Here is a 19,095-nt window from a genome sequence, read left to right on the forward strand (position 1 = left end):
GAGTAGGTGGCTCTGCTGGAATCTTGGGACGATCCAGTCAGGAAACTCACCTGTGGGCAAAACGCGTGGACAGGGCCAGCCTGTCCCCGCGCAGCCCCACCTCCAGCCGGGAAAAGACTTTCCCAGGGCATTTCCTGCGCCGGGATGGCTCGTGTCCCCGGGGCTCCCGGCTGGGTGCCGGGTCTGTCTCCGGGAGAGCTCCACCTCCACCTCCACCGGGCTGCGGGATAACGGCGGGGAGTTCATGACCCGGGAGGGCTCGTTCCCCGCCGGCTGCGGGAGATGCGCGTACCCGCTGCGGCTGAGCTGCCGCGCCTGCTTCCCCCCCCGTACCGCGGCGGGGGGAGGCGGGGCGGGGCGGCGGGCTCGGCTCGGCTCGGCTCGGCTCGGCTCGGCTCGGTTTGGCTCCGCTCGGCCCGGCTCGGGATGCTGCTGCGGGTGCGCGCTGCCGTGGCGCAGCTGGCGGCGGGGCTGGGCGCGGGGCCGGGCGCGCAGCCCCCCGCAGAACCCCGGGGCGGCGGGGCCGGGGCCGCCCGGGAATCGCCGCCGCCAGCCGCGTTCTGCCGGCCGGCCTTCCTGCAGCTGACTCCCGAGGAGCTGCGCCGCGCCGACGACCACACCGGGCGGGCGGTGCAGAGCCCCCGCGACGGGCGCCGCCGGCTGCCCTGGAGCACGGGATACGCAGAGTGAGCGGGGCCGGGAGCGGCGTGTGCAGCCTGGGGAGGGCGGGGTGGCACCGCTCGGCACGGAAGCTCGGGCACGAAAGTGGGTCGCGGCGGGCGGTGAGCTGCGGCTGTCCCTCTTCCAGCAGCAGCAGCAGCAGCAGCAGCAGCAGCAGCAGCGAGGAGCGGGCGCTGTGGGTGCCCGTGATGGGAGAGCGTCAGCCCGGGGCTGTGCTCTTACCGATCCCCGAGGGGTTTAGGTTCTTCTGCCCGTTTTGTTTTCTTCGCTTTCTGCACGATACCCGCTGTCACCGATGGGTACCGAGGGCGAGGAAGCTGCGGCGCCTCTGGCAGGACTCATGGGGAGCAGGGAGCTGGGGATTTCTTGGGAGTGAGACTACTTGAGACTTCCCCTTCAAGGACCTGACTGTCTTCTTCTTTCACTAGCTGCGAGTTTCAGTCCTAACCGGGGGGGGAAGGTCAGACTTTGAAGGCTTTCGCTGCTTATTGCTGTCAGCCCACTCCCACAATCCTTTCCTCAAGCTGATCTTCCCAATATCCTAGAGAGCTTTATGGGATATTGATTTTCCCTCGGAGATAGTGGGGTAGGAGCACCCAGAGTGAAAAAGTCCCTTTTTTCGGTGTCCCAAGAGTTCTTTCTGCAAACCACTTGGGAAGTCTGCCCGAAGAAAAATCACCCTGCTGTGTTTACAGCTTCTTCCTGTGAGCAGGTTCTGCAATCTAGACCTGAAATCTGCTGTGTCAGCACCGGCTGGGAAAAGTCACTGTGAATCTTTTTGCAAAAGTTCTGTCGGTTTCATCACCATCACCTTCTCCCCTCCTTCCCTGAGCCCCCTGCTCCCCTCAAGAGGTGATGGGACATGGGTGAGGCTCTGATTCTCTCTATGTGTCCCAGGGGTGTATATCTGAGGCTGGTACAGGCTTTGGGGCAATTATTCTGCCTGGGGCAGTGCTAGGGACTTTCAGCAAACCCAGTTTATTTCTGGTCACCTTCCCTGGTAGGTGTGTGGACAGCTGCTCCCCCCTGGACCCAGCTGTGGGTGGGACTCAGTGCTGCTCCTGGCCCCAGGTCAACCCACACAACTGGTCTGAGACACCTGGGACAGGACAGGAGCACCTGTGCAGGGCATCCCTGGCATCTCTGGGGGCATGGGGGCATGAGTGGAGGGGTGGGGGTGGGGGGAAGAGGTGCTGGGGGATGGCATTTTCTGGAACATGATGTGAAAGAAAGGGTCTTTACACCTTTTTTCCTCCTGGCAGGGTGATAAATGCAGGGAAGAGCCAGCACAATGAGGACCAGGCATGCTGTGAGGTGGTGTTTGTGGAGCAGAGGCCCAGCCCGAGGGGCTGCCTGTCGTCCAGGGAAGGCAGCGGGGAGCTGGATGGGGTGAGAGCTGGTGGTTCACAAGCAGGGACATGACAGGGACGATGCCCAGCAGCAGGGCGTGAGATGGGACACTTGGCAATGTGTGCACACTGGGGATCTGGGGATTCCCTTGGTTCATGGCCCTTCTCTCTGCCTGCTCCCACCATCGTCCATCCCCATGTGACTACACCAGGGCTGGCCCAGGCAGAGCCGTGCCCCACGTGCCCTGGTGGGCAGCAGAGGTGGCTGCTGTGCTGGCACTGTGGTGCCTCCAAGGGCGCGAGGTGTCTGACGCAGGGCTGGGCTCCAGCCAGGGCTCAGCTGTGTCCAGGCACCCTTGGTCAGCTGCCCACACTGCTCCTGCCTGCACTGAGACCTGGAGACTCATGTCACTGTCCTCAGCTGGTAGCCAGCTGCTCTGAATTCCCCGTGCCATCTGCTTCCTTGCAGGCTCATTTAGCTTTCCCTCTTCTCCCTGCAGGGCAGGAAAGGTTTTTATTTCCACTACTGGGCGTTGTTTGATGGCCATGCAGGCAGCGGTGCTGCTGTCATGGCATCCGAGAGGCTCCACCTGCACATCTGTGAGCAGCTCCGGGAGCTCGTGGAGATCCTGCAGGACCCCTCCCCACCTCCCATCTGCCTCCCACACGACACACAGACGGGTTCTGCAGACCCAAACCAGATGTCCAATGAAGAGGATCGTGGGGAGGTCCCGAACGATGCTGTGCCACGGTTTCACCTGGAGAAAGCAGTGTCCCATGAGAGCCTGGTGATTGGTGCCATTGAGAATGCCTTCAAGCACATGGTGAGGGTCCTCTGCCTGTGGGATCATCTAGAGCATCCCCTGAGAGCCCCTCTTTGCTGTCTGTGTCTGCATCAGCTTGACCCCACTGGTAAAAGGCAGCTCTGGGGACTGCAGGGAGGGCTCCAAGCATGGTGGTCTCTGTGGTGCTCTGCATTTTGAGCTTTCAGAATGCAGAGGCTTTGGGCTCCGGGCCTGTGTGGTGCAGAAGGCTCCCCTACACTTTGTCCCAGGAGGCCCAGCTGCTCGCCTCCAGTCTTGCTCTTCCCTGCCCCAGTGAAGCCACATCCCTGGCTGCCCCACAAGCCCCACAAGCCCTACAGCCACTCCATGGCAGTGTGGGGAAAGGTGCCCTGGCTGGTCACTGCTTCCCAGCTGGAGCTGTGGTATCAGGTGCTCTCTGGGGCTGCCCCCTACCCTCTCTGTCTCCCCAGGACGAGCAGATCAGGCGGGAGCGGGCGTCCCAGCACCTGCCAGGGGGCTGCTGTGCCCTGGCTGCCGTCTACCTCATGGGCAAGTTCTACGTGGCCAACGCTGGTGACAGCAGGTACAGCCCACAGGGCAGCCCTCAGCTCTGCTCAGGGACTGGGGACACCCCAGGAGAGTGGGGTGGTGCCGGAGCGATGCTGGTGAGGAACACCCAGCTCCACCCCTGTCTAGGGGAGGGTGGAGGTGGCAGAACTGGGCAGTCATCCTCTGCCTGCTCCATGCCCTGGGGACAATGTGCTCTGCTGTGATCTCTGTGTTTGCCAGGTACACAGATAAGGCTGTAGAATTGCCTCCCAAAATCTGGGATGTGCTCCCTTCTTTCCTAACAACATCTTCTCTGCTACCCAGATGGCTCTGGAGATCCTGGCCCCTGCTGCTGGCACTGGCCTGGGCTGCAGGTTGGAGAGTGAAAATTGCACTCAGTGAATCTTTCCAAAATGTGCAAGAAGTCATTTTAGAGTACTCTTCATACCAGTGACCTGTTTCAGGAGAAGGACACAAATCTGTGTGCAGTGGTAACTTGTAGCCCAAGCACTTCAATTTTAATTGCCATGTGTATTTCCAGGCTGGGCTACTCTGACTGCACCTGAGTGTGCCCACAGCCCCAAGCAATGGCAGAAGGTCCACCTGACACTAAAGGTGGCACTGCAGGTGAAGCTGGTTTGAACTGCCCTGGATCAAAGAACGGTTTGGGTAGGAAAGGACCTTAAAGCTTATCTTGTTCCACCCCCTGCCATTTCAGACACCTTCCACTAGACCAGGTTGTCCCAAGCCCTGTCTGACCTGGCCTTGAACGTTTCCAAGAACGGGGCAGCTACAGTTGCTCTGGGTATTTACTGCAGGTTATCTTGTCCTCAGCAATGTCAGACCAGCAAATACAGGCTCTGGTCAATTTTCTGAGGCTGGATGTGCTTCCAGCTCTGGGACAGAGAAGGAGGAGATCCCTCGTTCTGGGTGCAGGTCCCCCTCCATGGCAGCAGCAGCCAGGCACCAGCCATGCAGGATGTCAGCATGCACAGGGTCCTGAGGTTGTGACTGTGCCTCTGGGGAACAGCCTGAGCTGCCTTCCCAGGCATCAGACACTGCCAGAGCTGAGCCCAGCCTGGCCCTACATCATTGCAGGAGACTCGCAGCCACCAGTGTTGGAGATCCTTGGGCCTACCATGACATCCAGAAACATCTCATAATCAGACCTTTATGTTTTCTTGAGACATTAAACTGTAAGAGCAGACCCAGCAGCAAATGGCAGTGCTGGTGTGGGATGAGCACGTGTACCTGTCTCCTGCTGCAGGCAATTTCTGCCCCTGCTGTGTGCAGCTCCCCTCTGAAGGGAGCCTTTGTGCTGCTCCTTTTCTGACCGTATTCTGTCCTTTTATTTGGTCTGTTCATTCCCCTCTGCCCCGTGTTTCTCTCCCATTTCCCCTTCCTCCCTGCCCCTCTCCTGCCCAGGAGGGAGAGATGCCATGCCCTGCCCAGGGGCAGCAGTGAATCCAGGAAGCAGCCCCCACCTCAGGCTGGGAAAGGGGGGGCAGCAGAGGGGAAGGGGTTGCACCACTCCTGGGAATCAGCCCTGGAGAGCCAGACTCAGCTCCTCCACCAAGTCTCCTTCTCTCTAATCTCATCCTTCCATGTTTCATTGCAGGGCCATTATCATCCGTAATGGGGAAATCATTCCAATGTCCAGGGAGTTTACTCCAGAGACAGAGAGGCAGAGGCTGCAGTTTTTAGTAAGAAAGACCTTTCTTCTAACCTCATTCCTGCTGAAACACCTCCTGGCCTCTTCCCAGTCCCCTGTGCTGCCTGCTGGACTGCTGCCATGGTGGGGGTCTGCACCCGAGGGCAGCCCCATGGCTGGGACCTGCTGCTGGCACTTGTCCATCCCAGACTGCCTCCTGGGATGGGAAGAGGCCCTGGGATGCAGGGAGCTGGCATGGGGGCATCTTGTGGCTGGCAGAGCCCTGGTTTGCTGTGTCAGAGGAGCTGCAGTGCTCCTGCTCAGTCCTACTTTCTTCCCTGGCTGCTCCCTGGATAGTCACAGCTGATGTGTGCCAAAGGGTTTCTGTCTTTGGCCCTGAAAGCTCCCTGTCCCTCTCCTGGATGAACCCCCTGGTGCCACCCAGGGAGACTCTTTAAGGTTTTAAAGACCTCTCTGAGGGCAGCACAGGGGAGGAGGAGTTTGTGTTGGAGAAGGTCTTGCTGGATGAAATTTCCTGGCTTGCAATGTACTTGGAAAAACACTGAGGCCTTTTTTCTGGAATCTGTTTTTGAATGACCGAGAGGAGGGAACTGCTGTGATCAGAATCCTCCCCAGCTGGCTGCGAGGGGCAGGGCACAGCCTCGGGACAGGCACAGGCTGCTCTGCCGCGTGATGCCGAGGCTGTGGTCAGGGCTCCCCCAGAGTGGGCTGGGGGTCTCCATGCCTCTGCCCCCATCCCCTGCCATCCCATCTTCCCAAGGGATCTCCTCTTCTCTTCCTGCTTTTCTTCCCCTTCAGCATTTTCCAGCACTCCCTGTTCCTGGTCCCCTCCGCACTGTGCTCCATGAGGGCTTGGGGCTGCCCTGGGTAGGGCTCTGTGCTGCTGCTTGTCCCTTGTCACGGTCATAGCTGGGACTCTGTTTCAGAAAAGACCCATCACTCTTTTCCTGGGGTGAGTGCCATGCCCTGCACGGACCCCGGGATCCTGGGAGGTTTGCAGCTATGACTCCTTCTGAGCAAATTCCAGCTTCTCCTGGAATTTGCTGGGGTTTGATTGTTTGATCCCCTTTGGAGACCTTTCTTTCCCAAAACTCTCTATGCAAAAGCTTCACCTTCTTGCTGAGTGCTGGCATGGCTGTCCTCAGCTCCAGTTTCCCCTCTGGCTTAGCACAGGTGGATGGTTTGAAGCTGCTTTACCAGCACCCATTCAAGTGGCTCCAGAGCAGCCGAGGTTATCCCACCACGGGATGTTGTAGCCAAAGTCCCAGCGGATGGTGGATCCTGCTCTGGGCAGGGCTGGATCCACAGCTCTGCTCTCCCAACCTGTGGCTGAGCCAACACTCCTTCCTGCAGGCACTGCTAAGGCCCGAGCTGCTGGGGAAGGAGTTCACCCACCTGGAGTTCCCCCGCAGGATCCAGCCCAAGGAGCTGGGGAAGAAGATGCTCTACAGGGACCAGAACATGAATGGCTGGTAACCCCCAACCCACCAGTGGCACTGGGGTCCTGCTCTGGTGGCTGCTTGTCTCTGGCATCCCCTCCCATGGGCAGGGGGCTCTGTTACACTGGGCACCCAGGTCCCAGGTGGTCAGAGGAGGTGCTGGAAGCTTCACCTGCTGACACCTTGTCTCTGGCTTATTTTAACCAGGGCTTACAAAAAGATAGAAGAGGATGACCTGAAGTTTCCACTTATCTTTGGGGAAGGCAAAAAGGTAAAGTACTGTGGCAGAAGTTTGGCAGGGCTTGTTTCATGCCCGCTCTCACTGTTTTGGGGGATTTCAGCCCATTTTTGGTAGTGCTGTCACCCCCAATTCTCCGCTGGGAATGTAACTGGAAATAAAGCTGCCTAAAGTTCTCTTTTGATTCCACTCTTCTCCAGGCTCGGATGATGGCCACGATCGGGGTCACGAGAGGCCTGGGAGACCATGACCTCAAGGTGTTCAACTCCAACATCCACATCAAGCCTTTCCTGTCCTGCTTCCCAGAGGTAAGCCTGGCTGCCAGCAGCTTCCCACCCAGGGGCCCCTGCAATGGCCAGAGCCACTCAGCAGGCCCAGATCCATGATCAGGGCAGCAGGAGCCTCCTCTGCCCCTCTGCCTCTCACCCTTGTGTCTTGCCCTGTTGCCTGCCAGGTCAGAGTTTATGACCTGACGCAGTACGAGCACTGCCCTGACGATGTCCTGGTGCTGGGCACCGATGGGCTCTGGGATGTCACGAACGACAAGGAGGTGGCTGGTGTGGTGATGGAGGTGCTGACCAGCTATGAGCCCAACGACCCGTGCAGGTGAGCTGCAGGTGGGCAGGGGGCCGGGCATGCCGTGCACTCCACCACCTCCCCTTGGCCTGGCTCCTCGGAGCAGTGCTGTGGCCACACATCCCTCCGGGCTCCACAGAGTGCATTGCTCCCCTGGATGTGCATATCTGAGCCTGCATCTCTCCATGGGACCCCTTCCTGCAGCTCTAGCTGCTCCAGCTGCTCCCTCCTTGCCAGGATGCTGCATCAGGGCTCTGGGGTCACTGCTGAGCCGTGCTCTGCTGTGCCTCCAGGTACACCATGGTGGCCCAGGAGCTGGTGGTGCGCTCACGGGGGGTGCTGAAGGAGCGTGGCTGGCGCCTGGCCAATGACAAGCTGGGCTCTGGTGATGACATCTCTGTTTTTGTGATCCCCCTGGGTGGCCCCGGCAACTACACGTGATACTGAATGAGCCTGGGGCAGCTCACCAGGGGATGGAGACACCGTGCAGTGGGACACTGAGGCTGCCTCAGGGCCACATCTCCTCTAAGCACTTGTTTTTGAGCCAGCTGCAAGAAGAGCAAGAAACCTGGAGCTTCAGTCTGTGCTCCTGTCCAGAGCTTTCCCCTCCACGTGCTTGCATCCCAGTCCCAGGTGGAGATGGAGAGGCCTTGGATAGAGTGTGAACACTGGGGTTGAGGGATGTCTTCATGCTGCTACTTTCTCAATGCTGTGAAAAACCTGAAGGCTCCTTGGCTCCTCAGCATGTCCTTTGCCTCTTGCCATGGCTGTGCTGGCTGCAGCCCTGTGTGACAGCCATGGGGCTGCTGGGGCACTCATACCTGCTGCAGTCACCCCCTGTCTCCTGCCCTGGGACGCTCTGGCCAGTGACACTGAAGCTGCTGTTGCAGGAGGGAGCTGGGGCTCAGATGGGATGTGGCTGGGAGTAAAGCCCCACAGGCAGCTGGGCAGTGCTAAGCCTGGCACAAGTCCAGTTGTGGCCCCACAGTGGCCATCCCAGCCTTGTGCTTCCAATTTTCAGCCCCTCACACCTTCATTTTGTCATGGACTTTGCCTCAGTCTCCAGGCTGGGAGAGTGGAGCAGTGACCAAGCCCTGCTGTGCACCCAGAGCCCTGAGCAGGGATAAGCAATTGCACCAGCACTGGCTGTGCCACAGGTTCTACCCCTGTCCTCTCATGCCTTGGCTCACTGCAGTGCTTCTGGAGCCAATTATTTATTAACTGGAGAGCTGAGCTGGAAAATGTCTGAATCCTTTCTTGGTGTGGGGAGCCTATGAATGTATGTCTATATTTTGGAGTGGTTCTGGGTTAGCAGCCTCACACAGAGCAGCCCTATTCAGGTGAGCTTAACAGCTTAACTGCACTGGATCTGCTTAGCCCAGGGCTGGGAACCCACAGTAAAAGCAGCTTGGTGTGACCAGGGCAGGGAAAGACAGCTCCCATGTTTTCCTTCATGGTCTCAGAACTGGTGCAGAGGGGAGCTGAGCACTTGATCTCTGCACTGGATTTTTGCATCACACACATCTCTAACCTGGAGCATCCATTTCCCAGACCTCTGCAGAGTCCTGAACTGTGAGGGATTGTCCCATCCTGGCAGTGTGGGGATGGGGAGAGCTGGGCCATGGTCCCTTGCTTGGGAAAGGCTCCATGGCACCATCCTGTCACTGGGTGCAGCCAGCTCTTGTCAAGTGTCACCTCTAGTGAATGTTGTTTGTGTCCTGTAACCAGCGAGATGTAAATAAACTGGGTGCACACAATGGAAAGTGAAAGCTACACACGAGATTTGAACCTGTTGGCACCCCTGCTGCAGGGAGTGGTGCTGGGGCCGGGAGCCTGTCCTTCTGTAGCACTGTGTGTTTAAATAAAGATTTTGCCACTCGCAGTCCTACTTCAAAGTCTTTCTTTGCAGAGCTCCTGCAAAGACGGCTTACCGAAAAGCCAATTAGCTCTGATTAATGTATGTAGGCAGGCAAACAGGCAGAGCCATGTGTGCTGCTGTCCATCTGCCCCTGGCGCTGCTCAGAGCCCATGCAGCGCCCGTCCAGCAGGCAGTGGGAGGCACTGGTGTGCTGCCAGTGTCAGTACGGTGCTCAGGGGGACCTGGACCCTGGGTCTGGCTGGGAGGCAGCAGAATGGCCAGTCCTGTGGGAACAGGAGCACCACACACGGAATGGGAAAAGGCCAATGGTTTTCCTGGCTGCGGGGGAGGCAGCGGGGCAGGCTGAGGAATGTGCCTGTCCCTCCCCGGCAGTTCAAGCAGCAGCTGCTTCTGCCTCGAGGGCGGGCTGCCCGCTGGAAACATCCCCACGTCCCTCCGAGGGCCACCTGGTACCCCTGGTACTCCTGATGCTCTCTTCACACTTGCTTGCCCAGCCCTGTTCCTGGCACATTCCTTTTCATGCTGGTGGCTGAGAACTGGCTCTGCTTTTCCAGGTCACTGCCCGGCTGTTGGATAAGACAAGGAGGCAGTGGCTGCTGCATTTAAAGCTTCCTCTGTGGTTCCCTTTTTTACTAAAGAAACATTTCCTTTGGAACCAGCTCCTGGCCTGGGGCTTGATAAATAAAGAAAAATAGTCTGCAAGCCCTTAAAATAGCAGCGGTTTATGAGCCTGGGTCTGGGCCAGGCTCCTGGGGCTGCCTTTCCCCGGCGGAGGGACGGGAGCTGTGCCCTGCAGCTGGACGCCGGCGGGAGCAGCCGCCTGGGGTCCCACGGTGGGCACGGGGAGCCGGGACACACCAGGGGCACCGGGGTCACCCTCATGCGGGCACAGCCGGGCACAGCCCCGCTCTGCCAGTGCCCTGGGAGGGGACCCTGGGGACAAGGCGCGTCCCTCGGCCGCCTGTGTCAGTGGGCAGCGGGCTTTGCTGCCGGCCTTACCTGGCACGGGGGGTTGAGGGCAGCAGCTCAGCCCCTCCGGCAGCTGGGGTCGCCCTCTCCCCACTTGGCCTCGGGAACCTGAAGCGGTAAAACGCCCTCGGGGCGGGGGGAACGCCCGCGGGTGCCGGGGGAAACACCGGGGGGCTCCGGGTCCCGGAGCCGGGCAGGGGCAGCGCTGGAAAGGGCTCGGCTCGGCTCGGCACGGCCCCGCTCGGCAGAGCCCATCACGGCACAGCCCATCACGGCACGGCCCCGCTCGGCTCGGCAGAGCCCATCACGGCACAGCCCATCACGGCACGGCCCCGCTCGGCTCGGCACGGCCCCGCTCGGCTCGGCAGAGCCCATCACAGCACAGCCCATCACGGCACGGCCCCGCTCGGCTCAGCACAGCCCATCACGGCACAGCCCATCACGGCACAGCCCATCACGGCACGGCCCCGCTCGGCAGAGCCCAACACGGCAGAGCCCATCACGGCACGGCCCCGCTCGGCTCGGCACAGCCCATCACGGCACAGCCCATCACGGCACGGCCCCGCTCGGCTCGGCACAGCCCATCACGGCACAGCCCATCACGGCACGGCCCCGCTCGGCTCGGCACAGCCCATCACGGCACAGCCCATCACGGCACGGCCCCGCTCGGCTCGGCACAGCCCATCACGGCACGGCCCCGCTCGGCTCGGCACAGCCCATCACGGCACAGCCCATCACGGCACGGCCCCGCTCGGCTCGGCACGGCCCCGCTCCGCCCTCGGCGGGCGGCCCCGGCCGGGGCGGTGCCCGGAGCCGCGCGGGGACGGAGCCGGAGCCGGAGCGGGACGGGAGAGCGGCGGAGAGAGGTGCGGGGTCTGGGGCAGCCGAGCGGGGAGGGGGCGGCTGGGGAGGGGGACACTGGTGGGGTGGGGGGTGCTGGTAAGGAGCGGGGCCGGAGCGGGGGTCTGGCGGAGCTGAGGTCTGCATTACAGGTTGTGATGGGGTCTGAGTTACTGGCGGAGTCTGGAGAAAACAGGGCTTTGTGGTTACCGGTGGGGCTTGGGGGAGCTGGGATCAGGGTGTACTCGTGGGGTTTGGAGGGATTGAGATCTGGGGTTGCCAGTGGGAGCTGGGGTTGCCGATTCTGGTAAGGCGTGGGCTCGGAGGTGGGGTCGGTGCAGGGGTGGGTGGCCCGGCAGGGCTGCTGGGTGGGGTGCAGCGGGACAGGGTGCGGTGGGTGTGCCTAGGGTGGGGTGGGGGTCCCTGGGTGTGGGGATGGGTCAGCTGTGCCTCAGTCAGGGCAGGTTGTCATTCCCTGAGGTGGCCTTGGGCTGTGGGTCCCTACTTGCAGTTGTCTCCCAGGCAGGGTCTGACCTGGGGTGAGAGCCTGGGGGCTGCTGCCCCATCCCACATCCCTCCCCACAACCCCCGCTCCAGCAGTGTCCCCATGTACAGCCTTGCCCATGGACTGGCCACTCTGTGTTTTCTTCAGAAAGAGGGAAAAAAGTTCCCTTTCCTTACTGCTGAGCTCATTCTTAAACATTTATATTAGGGGGGTTTGTGGGGAGGGGAAATAATTGTGTAATGTCTTAGGAGCAGGGGAGCATTCCAAAAGCATGACTGCGTGGCCTTTTCCAGTGCTAGCAGTCTGGCAGCCAAGTCTCTCAGTGGCCGCCAGCCTCCCTAAACCCAGCCCAGCCTCTCAGCAGCCCCAGAGAACGGGAGTGACATCCCTGGGCTGCATCTGCATGGGGGACTGGGACCTAAACCCAGCCCAGCCTCTCAGCAGCCCCCAGGAGAACAGGAGTGAGATCCCTGTGTGATCCTGGGGCTGCATCCACCTGGGGGCTGGCAGCAGGGGCCGGGCTGAGCCCCCCAGGCTGACATCCCTGGGAAAGGGTTCCAGGGGAAACTGGAGACTGGAGCTGCAGGATTGGCTGGCTGTGTGTCATGGGGACCAGTTGCATTTTGTTTCTATTTTGCTAAGTGCTTTTGGTGTCCAAGCAGTTTCAGTTTATGTCCAGCTCCTCCTCCTCCTCCTCAGCTCAGGTAGAGACTGCATGAGATTTTGTGGATTTTCCCTTGCATCCAGATTCCTGACAGCTACAGCTTCTCTGGGGAAACGTGTAAGTGGAAAATAAGCCAAGTCACTGTCTTCCAACAGGTTCTCAGGAGTGTTTACCCAGGCTCAGCTCCCACCTTGCCGTTTGCACGGGAGAGGTGCATTGACATGAAAAGAAGGAGCTGTATTAGCAAATGTTGATCGGCGCTGGGGCAGGCAGGCGTTGCCCAAGCACAGGCATCTGCTGAGATTGTGGCGTGTCATTTGGAGCTTTCAGCAAGACACTTGGCTACCGTGAGGCTGGGAAGGCTGTCACTACTGCAGGAGGTAAAATAAGAACATGGCATGATGTCCTTTGGAAAAGGAGGTAAGGGCAGGCAGCTTCTCCCTCAGTGCTCAAACACTTGTGGTTTGAGCTTTGTTTAGGCTTTCAAATTCTGCTGTTCCAAGTTCCTTTCTCTGTTTTGCTTGTGGATGTTTTTTGTGGGATTTAGCAATGAAAATGAGCCAGCCTGGTCACTCTGCTCTGGGTCTGGGTCTGGACAGTTGCCCTTTGCCACTGGAGTGTGTGTTAAGCCCGGCCTGCTTGGCTGTGCCCAAAGAATATGTCCAAAAAAATGGGTGAGGTCTAAACTTGAGCACTGGGCTGAGCTCTATTTTGACAATCACTTGTTTGGATATAGCAGGTCTATATCTACAGCAGGTCTATATCCAGGAGCCCACGCTCTGCCCTGCCCATTGCACTTCCCCTTAGCATGACTGTTTCCTTCCAGCCCTTTTTGGGAATTTTTTCTGCCTTTCAACCTTAATGATTCCATGATTCTGTAGTAAGAGTCCCTCTGGTGCTTGCAGCAGTGGCTGAGACACTTGTCCTGTACTACCTTGGCCATGGCTTAGGTGTCTCAGCAAATGAAATTCCCCACAGTGGGCATTCCTGTGGGGCTTTAATTTGGAAGTTTACTTCTTTTATCATTGTACCAGTGAGTCCAAACTGCTAAAAGCATTTCTGCAGTGGAACTTCCCCACAGCACTGGGGGTATCCTGTGGGGGTGTCCCTGCCAAGGGGCTGCTCCCAGCACAGCTCTCTCCCCCCTGCCCTGCCCAGAATTCAGAGCTGTGCCTCTGGCCAGGGCTGTGATCCCTGGTGTGACCGGTCTGACCAGGGTGGGGCCCTCGGCAGTGCTTGGGAATTTCTGCTTTAGAACAAAACCCCTCTGTTACCTCTAGGAAGTCGAGTCTGGCCAAGGAGGTTCATTGAAAGATTTCTGTCCCTGGTTGGAGTCCTTCAAAGCATTCACATCTTTCTCTGCTATTCCCGAGTCCCCTTAGCAGACACTGGATGATGGACACATCTGCTGCCAGAGGAATTCCCTATATCCTGCTCAGCAGGAACTGCACGTTTTGAGGCACAAAGCTGTGAGAGACCAGCAACACAAGGGCTGCCCCGCAGCCTGGCTGATTTTATGGTGATGGCCTTAGAATAGTTGCTTGGAAAGTAGAACAGAGCAATCTGGGGTCGTGTTGCAGCTTTTTGGTGAGCTGAAGGAGACGCCTGCTCAGGATTTGGCTGGTGCTGGCAGTGGTGGCACAGATTAAACCCACAGAGCTCCCTGTGGGGGCCCAGCCCGGCTGCACAGCAGGTGCAGGGATGGGCACGGGAGCCCTGTGGGGCTTGGCAGTGGGAAATGCTGGCACACAGCTGCTGCTCCCTTTTGTTTTCTCCATGGATGAGCAGGAGGCATCTCCAGCGGGGCCCTGCGGGTGCTGCTCACACCCAGGAGCTGCCAGTGTGGGTTGCCAGCGTGGCTGGGCAGTGCTGGCTGTATTTTGGGGTGCTTGGCTCCCCCCTCCCTTGCTGCCCACGCTGGGGGATCAGCCCTGCACACGGGGGCGTTGCTGTGTCATGTTGAGCTTCTCATCCACCAGCACCACCAAGTCCTTCCTCTCAGGGCTGCTCCCACTTAACTCTTCTGCATTTGTACTTGGGATTGTCCTGTTTGTCTTCATGGAATTGTCTTCATGTTTTCCACTCTTTTTATCTGCTCATAATCTGGCAACAGTGCAAACAGAATCCTCATCCCAGGGTTTAGCCTCATCCTGCTGAGCACCAAGAGCATCCCCTGGCAAAGAAGCTCATCTCTCCTGGAAGAGAGAGCTGCTGGCATCTGGTACTGGTGCTGTGCCAGCTGCTGGGTCCAGGGCAGGACTGGGGCACCCAGCCGACCCCTCAGGCTCACAGCTCTTCAGCCTCCTTGCCCTGCTCGCCTCTGCACACCAGCTCTGGATTAGTAATGGGCTATTTCTGGATGGCTCTCCTGAGTAATGGAATGAATTGTGCTGAGATTTTGGGTGGGGACAGCCTCTGCCCTCTGAGTCACCACTGGGCACCGCGCCGGGTCAGGACTGGAGCCGTGGGAAGGAGCCCTGGGTGGGGAACTGTGCTCAGCCTGGGGCAGCTGCTGTGCCCCTCTCAGGGCAGCACTGGGGCAGGAGCAGGAGCAGGGCCACTCGGGCTGGCTTCGGTTCCAACCCAGTGCCTGCAGGCTGGGCACGGGCAGATCCTGGTGTCCATCTGGCTGTTTGTGTCCTTGGGCATCTCCTGCTGCTCACGCTGCAGATGCTGTCAGCTGCCTGTGCTGGGGTTAGATACCGGCACGGCCCAAACTGCCTTTCCTCTTGGAGATAGGGAGTCACAAAGCAGCATATCATGTTTTGCTGTGGGCAAAGAAGCTTTGTGTCCAAGTAAACAGGCTTTTTTCTCCCTGAGCTCTCCGTTTTCTGTGCTGTGGACATGCTGCTGGAGAGAGGACGAGCCTTTGGTCAGACAAGGATGGCTTGCAACAAGGGTTGGACTTGTACATCTTGGAGCCTTTATGATTCTGTGGGACTGTGGGTTTGCCTGGCCAGGCTGGGCAGGCAGGAGCAGCAGAGCATGAGGAATAGGGACAGGAGCTGTTCCCCCCCATTCTCAGCACTTGCCTCCCTAAAAGTGCCCCTGGTTCCTTATAGGGACCCTTTGGAGCTCCTTTTTCTTTTTTTCTCTGACTTCAGTGTTGCACATATGTGCTCACCTTCCTGTAGACATGCTGCTCCACTGGGATGTGTGCTTGACACCAAGGATCCCAGCTGAGGAATGTCCCCTCTCCCGGATGCAGCTCTTGATTCTCACTCTTCTCACCTTACAAGTGCCAGCTTTCTATTTTTATTAACAGCTCCAGAGCACTCAGCAGCCATGAACCATTCCTGCCTCAGCTTGTGAGCCAGAATGCTTGGAACCTACAAAGATCCTTAAAGCTCATCTTGGCTACAGCAGGGTCTGGTCTGGGATGGGTAAAAATTCTCTTTTGCCCAAACCATTGGGCAGTGTGAGTTGTGAAACTGGGGTGTTTCCCTGGGCTTTGTGTGACAGGGGTGACCTGCCAGGCACATGGATGAGACAAGCAGGTCTGCAGCCTGCCTTTGGAATGCCAGTCAGCCATTCAGGCTCATTTCCTAATCCTTTACTTGCAGCTAATTGTGATGCAGCCAGACTCCTGCTTTACCCTTTTCCTCCCTCTTCTGTTGGCACAGGGTGAGGGTGGGATCACTGGGCCAGGGACAGATTCCTGGCCTTTGGTAAGGCTCAGCATGAGAGCCCTGGTTAAAGGCCAGGCTTGTGATGTTCTGGCCTTCCCAAGGTGATCCTGGAGTGATCCAGCATGATCCACTCCCAGGGCTTGCAGCCCAGTGCCTCAGCATTGGGGTGTGTGTGTCCTTCCCATGGGGTCCTTTCCTGGGAGCTGTGTGCTCCCAGCATGAATGGCTCCTTCCCACCCTGCTGCCTGGGCAGAGGATTTGGAGAGGGACAGGGCTGAGGGGGAAAGCATGGAACATCCCTGCCTTCAGGAGAGGTTTCTTGCTCACCTGTAATTTCCCCCAGAGCAGTGTGAATTTTCAGGGATTAAACCCTGACATGTCAGCCTGTGTCATTCCTAGGATCTCTGCAGGGACAGGGAGCTGGTGATGTGCTGAAGGCATGTGAGGAGTAGGACAGGCTCTTTGGACTGAGAATCTGGGGATGGAAAAGAGATTTTGGTCACAAGGTTGGGGAGGGATGTGACCCCACTATGGCTGATTTTCTCATGCCTCGTTCAGATGCTGTGCCAGGCATTTTGTGGCATTGTCCTGGCCGGTTCCCAGGCTCAGCTGTAATCCCCTTTTGAAAGTGAGGGATGCAAAGGCATAGTTTTCCTTGCAGAACTGCGTCCTTTTCCCGTGGGGCAGAAAGTTGCTTGCTTTGTGTGGGGTTTCAGCTCTGTTTGCTGAGTGATGACTGGCAGCCTCTCCCCCTGCCAGTGCCAGTTCGGCTCTCTTGGTTCCATGGCAAAGGCTCCTTTTTCAGACAGGCTGGGACGGGGCCAGCCCAGTGCTGGGTGCCAGGCACACAGGTCCTGCTTGCCCAGACCTCCAGGAGCTTGGCTTGGTGTGTTCCAGCTGCTGATCAGATTATTTAGGGTCTGGTGAGCATGCTGGGGGGAAATCCAAAGCACAGTTTCTGCCCTGAAGAATTTATAATTTAAAATAAACCCAGCATGCGCGTGGAACTCTGAGATTGTCTAAAATCCTGGTTACCTGGGTGGTAGCACAGCAAACCCAGGGAGGGTTGGATATCTGGGGAAGGCAGAGTGGTTTGTCACCTCCCACAAGGTTCCCCCTGTGTGCAGCCACCAGCCCTGACCACGGCTGGGGTGGCTCTCCCAGCCACAGCAGCAGTGCTGGGTGTAAATGGTTCCAGTCAGGCCAGTTCCTGTGGTGCCCATGAGTGAAGCGTGTGGGAGCTGGAGGGGTGTCTGGCAGAGCGTTGGGACCTTCTGTCCTGTCGGTCACTGGCTACTCACAGTGGGATGTGCCCAGGTGCTTGTGTCTGGTATCGCCCAGGCTGTTGGGCGCAGGAGTTTGGGGGGCCAGGAGCATGAAGTGCCTGTGCTGCTCTGTCCTGCTCACCTGCTCGTGTCCCCACAGCGATGGCAGCCATCAGGAAGAAGCTGGTGATCGTGGGAGATGGTGCCTGCGGGAAGACGTGTCTGCTGATCGTGTTCAGCAAAGACCAGTTCCCCGAGGTCTACGTGCCCACGGTGTTTGAGAACTACATTGCTGACATAGAGGTGGATGGCAAGCAGGTAAGGGCCGTTGTCATTCCTGTCCCCTTGCTCCATGTCCCCTGCTGCAGTGCCACTGCCCAGTGCTGCTGGGATTGCTCTGTGTGCTCGGATGCACCTGCAGCGCACAGAGGAGCCCATGGCTCCGGCATTTCTGGGTCGCCCTGAGCCTGGCCCAGTTTGAGGAAGAGCACAGCTCTACCTGAGGAAGATAAATCTGTCACTCGTGGCCTGCAGAGCCACTGAGCCATGTCCTTGTCCCCTGTAGGTTGAGCTGGCCCTGTGGGACACGGCGGGGCAGGAGGACTATGACAGGCTGCGGCCCCTCTCGTACCCGGACACAGATGTCATCCTCATGTGCTTCTCCATCGACAGCCCCGATAGCCTCGGTAGGGACCTGGGGGTCCCACAGGACTCGGTGCTGCTACTGAACCCCCTGGGGTCTGGGAAGCCCCCAAGCTGCCCCTCGAGGATGCCAGAGCCTTCCCTTCATCCCCCAGCCTTGTGTGCACTGCAGGGAAACGCTGGCAGCTTGCAGACTGGGCAGAGGTGGTGGGAGAGGGGGGTTCTGTGGGGCGAGCTCTCCCTGCTCCAACGGGAAAACCTTGGGACTGGTTTCTGTGAGGAGGCTGTGGGGCAGCAGCTCCTCAGCTCATAGGATTCCACGTGTGCCTGTTGTAGAGAACATCCCTGAGAAGTGGACGCCGGAGGTGAAGCACTTCTGCCCCAACGTGCCCATCATCTTGGTGGGGAACAAGAAGGACCTGCGCAATGACGAGCACACGCGGCGGGAGCTGGCCAAGATGAAGCAGGTGGGGACAGCCCCGGGTCCCCCAGCCAGCAAGACACTTCTGCCCACACCAGATCCTGGCTGGAAGGGCTGCATGCCCCAAGGGCAGTTGCTGTTGTGTTCTGGCAATGTTTCCAAACCCTGTTTTTACTGCTTCCTAGGAGCCGGTGAAGCCAGAGGAGGGGAGGGACATGGCCAACAGGATCAACGCCTTTGGCTACCTCGAGTGCTCGGCCAAGACGAAGGAGGGGGTGCGGGAGGTGTTTGAGATGGCCACCCGAGCTGGGCTGCAGGTGCGCAAGAACAAGAAGCGCAGAGGCTGCCCGCTGCTGTGAGCAGCCCTGCTGGCAGCAGCACTGCCTGCCCTGCCCAGGGGCACTGCTGGCACACAGCCCCCGCAGCGCCTCGTGGTGCCACCACCTGCCCCGAACCCTTTGCACCAGACTGCCACCCACGCTCACAGGGTGTCCCTGTGACATTCCAGGGCCATGAGGGGCCAGTGCCTTCAGCACCTGCTGCTCTCCGTGGGCTGGTGCTCGTGTTGCTCCCCGTGTTGCCCCGTTTTGTACTGAGCTCCCTGCTTTTGCCTTTCCCACGGGCATTGCTGGGGTATTCCCTCTCTTTCCCCAGCTCTGGGCAGGTGCCACAGAAGCAGGAGGTGCTGGTCACAGCTCACATGTGCGGTGTGCCAGGCCCTTGGTGTGCTGTGCCTGCTCTCCCTGGGCGTGCAGGCAGCACACAGCAGTGTTACAGACCTGCCCGGGCAGTTTCAGCCCTGTCTGAGCAGAGCTGGGCTCAGCTGCTGCCAGCAGCTCTCCTCTGGGACCTGTGCCCAGCTCTGCCGGCACTGCCGCCTCCGAGTCTGCCTCGGCCATGGGCTTGGCAGCACTACACCAACTGCATAATTGGGAGAATAAATGCAAACTGGTATTTTAGTAATTGTAACTTCACTTGTGTGGCGTTCTTCT

The 19,095-nt window shown here is 58.9% G+C and overlaps 2 protein-coding genes across 3 annotated transcripts; both read left to right on the forward strand.

The window, feature by feature from the left end:
- The first annotated feature begins 426 nt into the window (after positions 1 to 426).
- PPM1J (protein phosphatase, Mg2+/Mn2+ dependent 1J) lies at positions 427 to 9,174 on the forward strand. The gene is made up of 10 exons (XM_066565383.1): positions 427 to 686; positions 1,944 to 2,070; positions 2,531 to 2,854; positions 3,286 to 3,398; positions 4,983 to 5,067; positions 6,390 to 6,508; positions 6,683 to 6,746; positions 6,914 to 7,021; positions 7,168 to 7,319; positions 7,583 to 9,174. Exons 1-10 carry the CDS (start codon positions 427 to 429, stop codon positions 7,728 to 7,730), a joined length of 1,500 nt encoding a protein of 499 aa, XP_066421480.1. The 3' UTR covers positions 7,731 to 9,174.
- Positions 9,175 to 10,883: 1,709 nt separating this feature from the next.
- Positions 10,884 to 19,072, forward strand: RHOC (ras homolog family member C). Of its 2 annotated transcripts, none has more exons than XM_066565109.1 (6): positions 10,884 to 11,003; positions 12,302 to 12,566; positions 17,201 to 17,358; positions 17,606 to 17,726; positions 18,019 to 18,149; positions 18,289 to 19,072. In XM_066565109.1, exons 2-6 carry the CDS (start codon positions 12,545 to 12,547, stop codon positions 18,460 to 18,462), a joined length of 606 nt encoding a protein of 201 aa, XP_066421206.1. In that variant the 5' UTR covers positions 10,884 to 11,003; positions 12,302 to 12,544; the 3' UTR covers positions 18,463 to 19,072. The 2 variants fall into 2 exon arrangements, with proteins under 2 accessions (XP_066421206.1, XP_066421207.1); XM_066565110.1 differs by having other exon boundaries at positions 12,302 to 12,526.
- Positions 19,073 to 19,095: the final 23 nt, after the last annotated feature.

Source organism: Molothrus aeneus, chromosome 24 (assembly GCF_037042795.1).
Source record: "Molothrus aeneus isolate 106 chromosome 24, BPBGC_Maene_1.0, whole genome shotgun sequence".
NCBI lineage: Eukaryota > Metazoa > Chordata > Aves > Passeriformes > Icteridae > Molothrus > Molothrus aeneus.

Bases quoted from the DNA above. Each gene is read 5' to 3' on its own strand.
- RHOC (XM_066565109.1), top strand. From the start codon at position 12,545: ATGATGTCCTTTGGAAAAGGAG. The intron at 12,567-17,200 runs GTAAGGGCAGGC...GTGTCCCCACAG, and splicing joins GATGTCCTTTGGAAAAGGAG to CGATGGCAGCCATCAGGAAG. The intron at 17,727-18,018 runs GTAGGGACCTGG...TGCCTGTTGTAG, and splicing joins CGACAGCCCCGATAGCCTCG to AGAACATCCCTGAGAAGTGG.
- PPM1J (XM_066565383.1), top strand. From the start codon at position 427: ATGCTGCTGCGGGTGCGCGCTGCCGTGGCGCAGCTGGCGGCGGGGCTG. The intron at 5,068-6,389 runs GTAAGAAAGACC...TCCTTCCTGCAG, and splicing joins GGCAGAGGCTGCAGTTTTTA to GCACTGCTAAGGCCCGAGCT. The intron at 6,509-6,682 runs GTAACCCCCAAC...TATTTTAACCAG, and splicing joins GACCAGAACATGAATGGCTG to GGCTTACAAAAAGATAGAAG.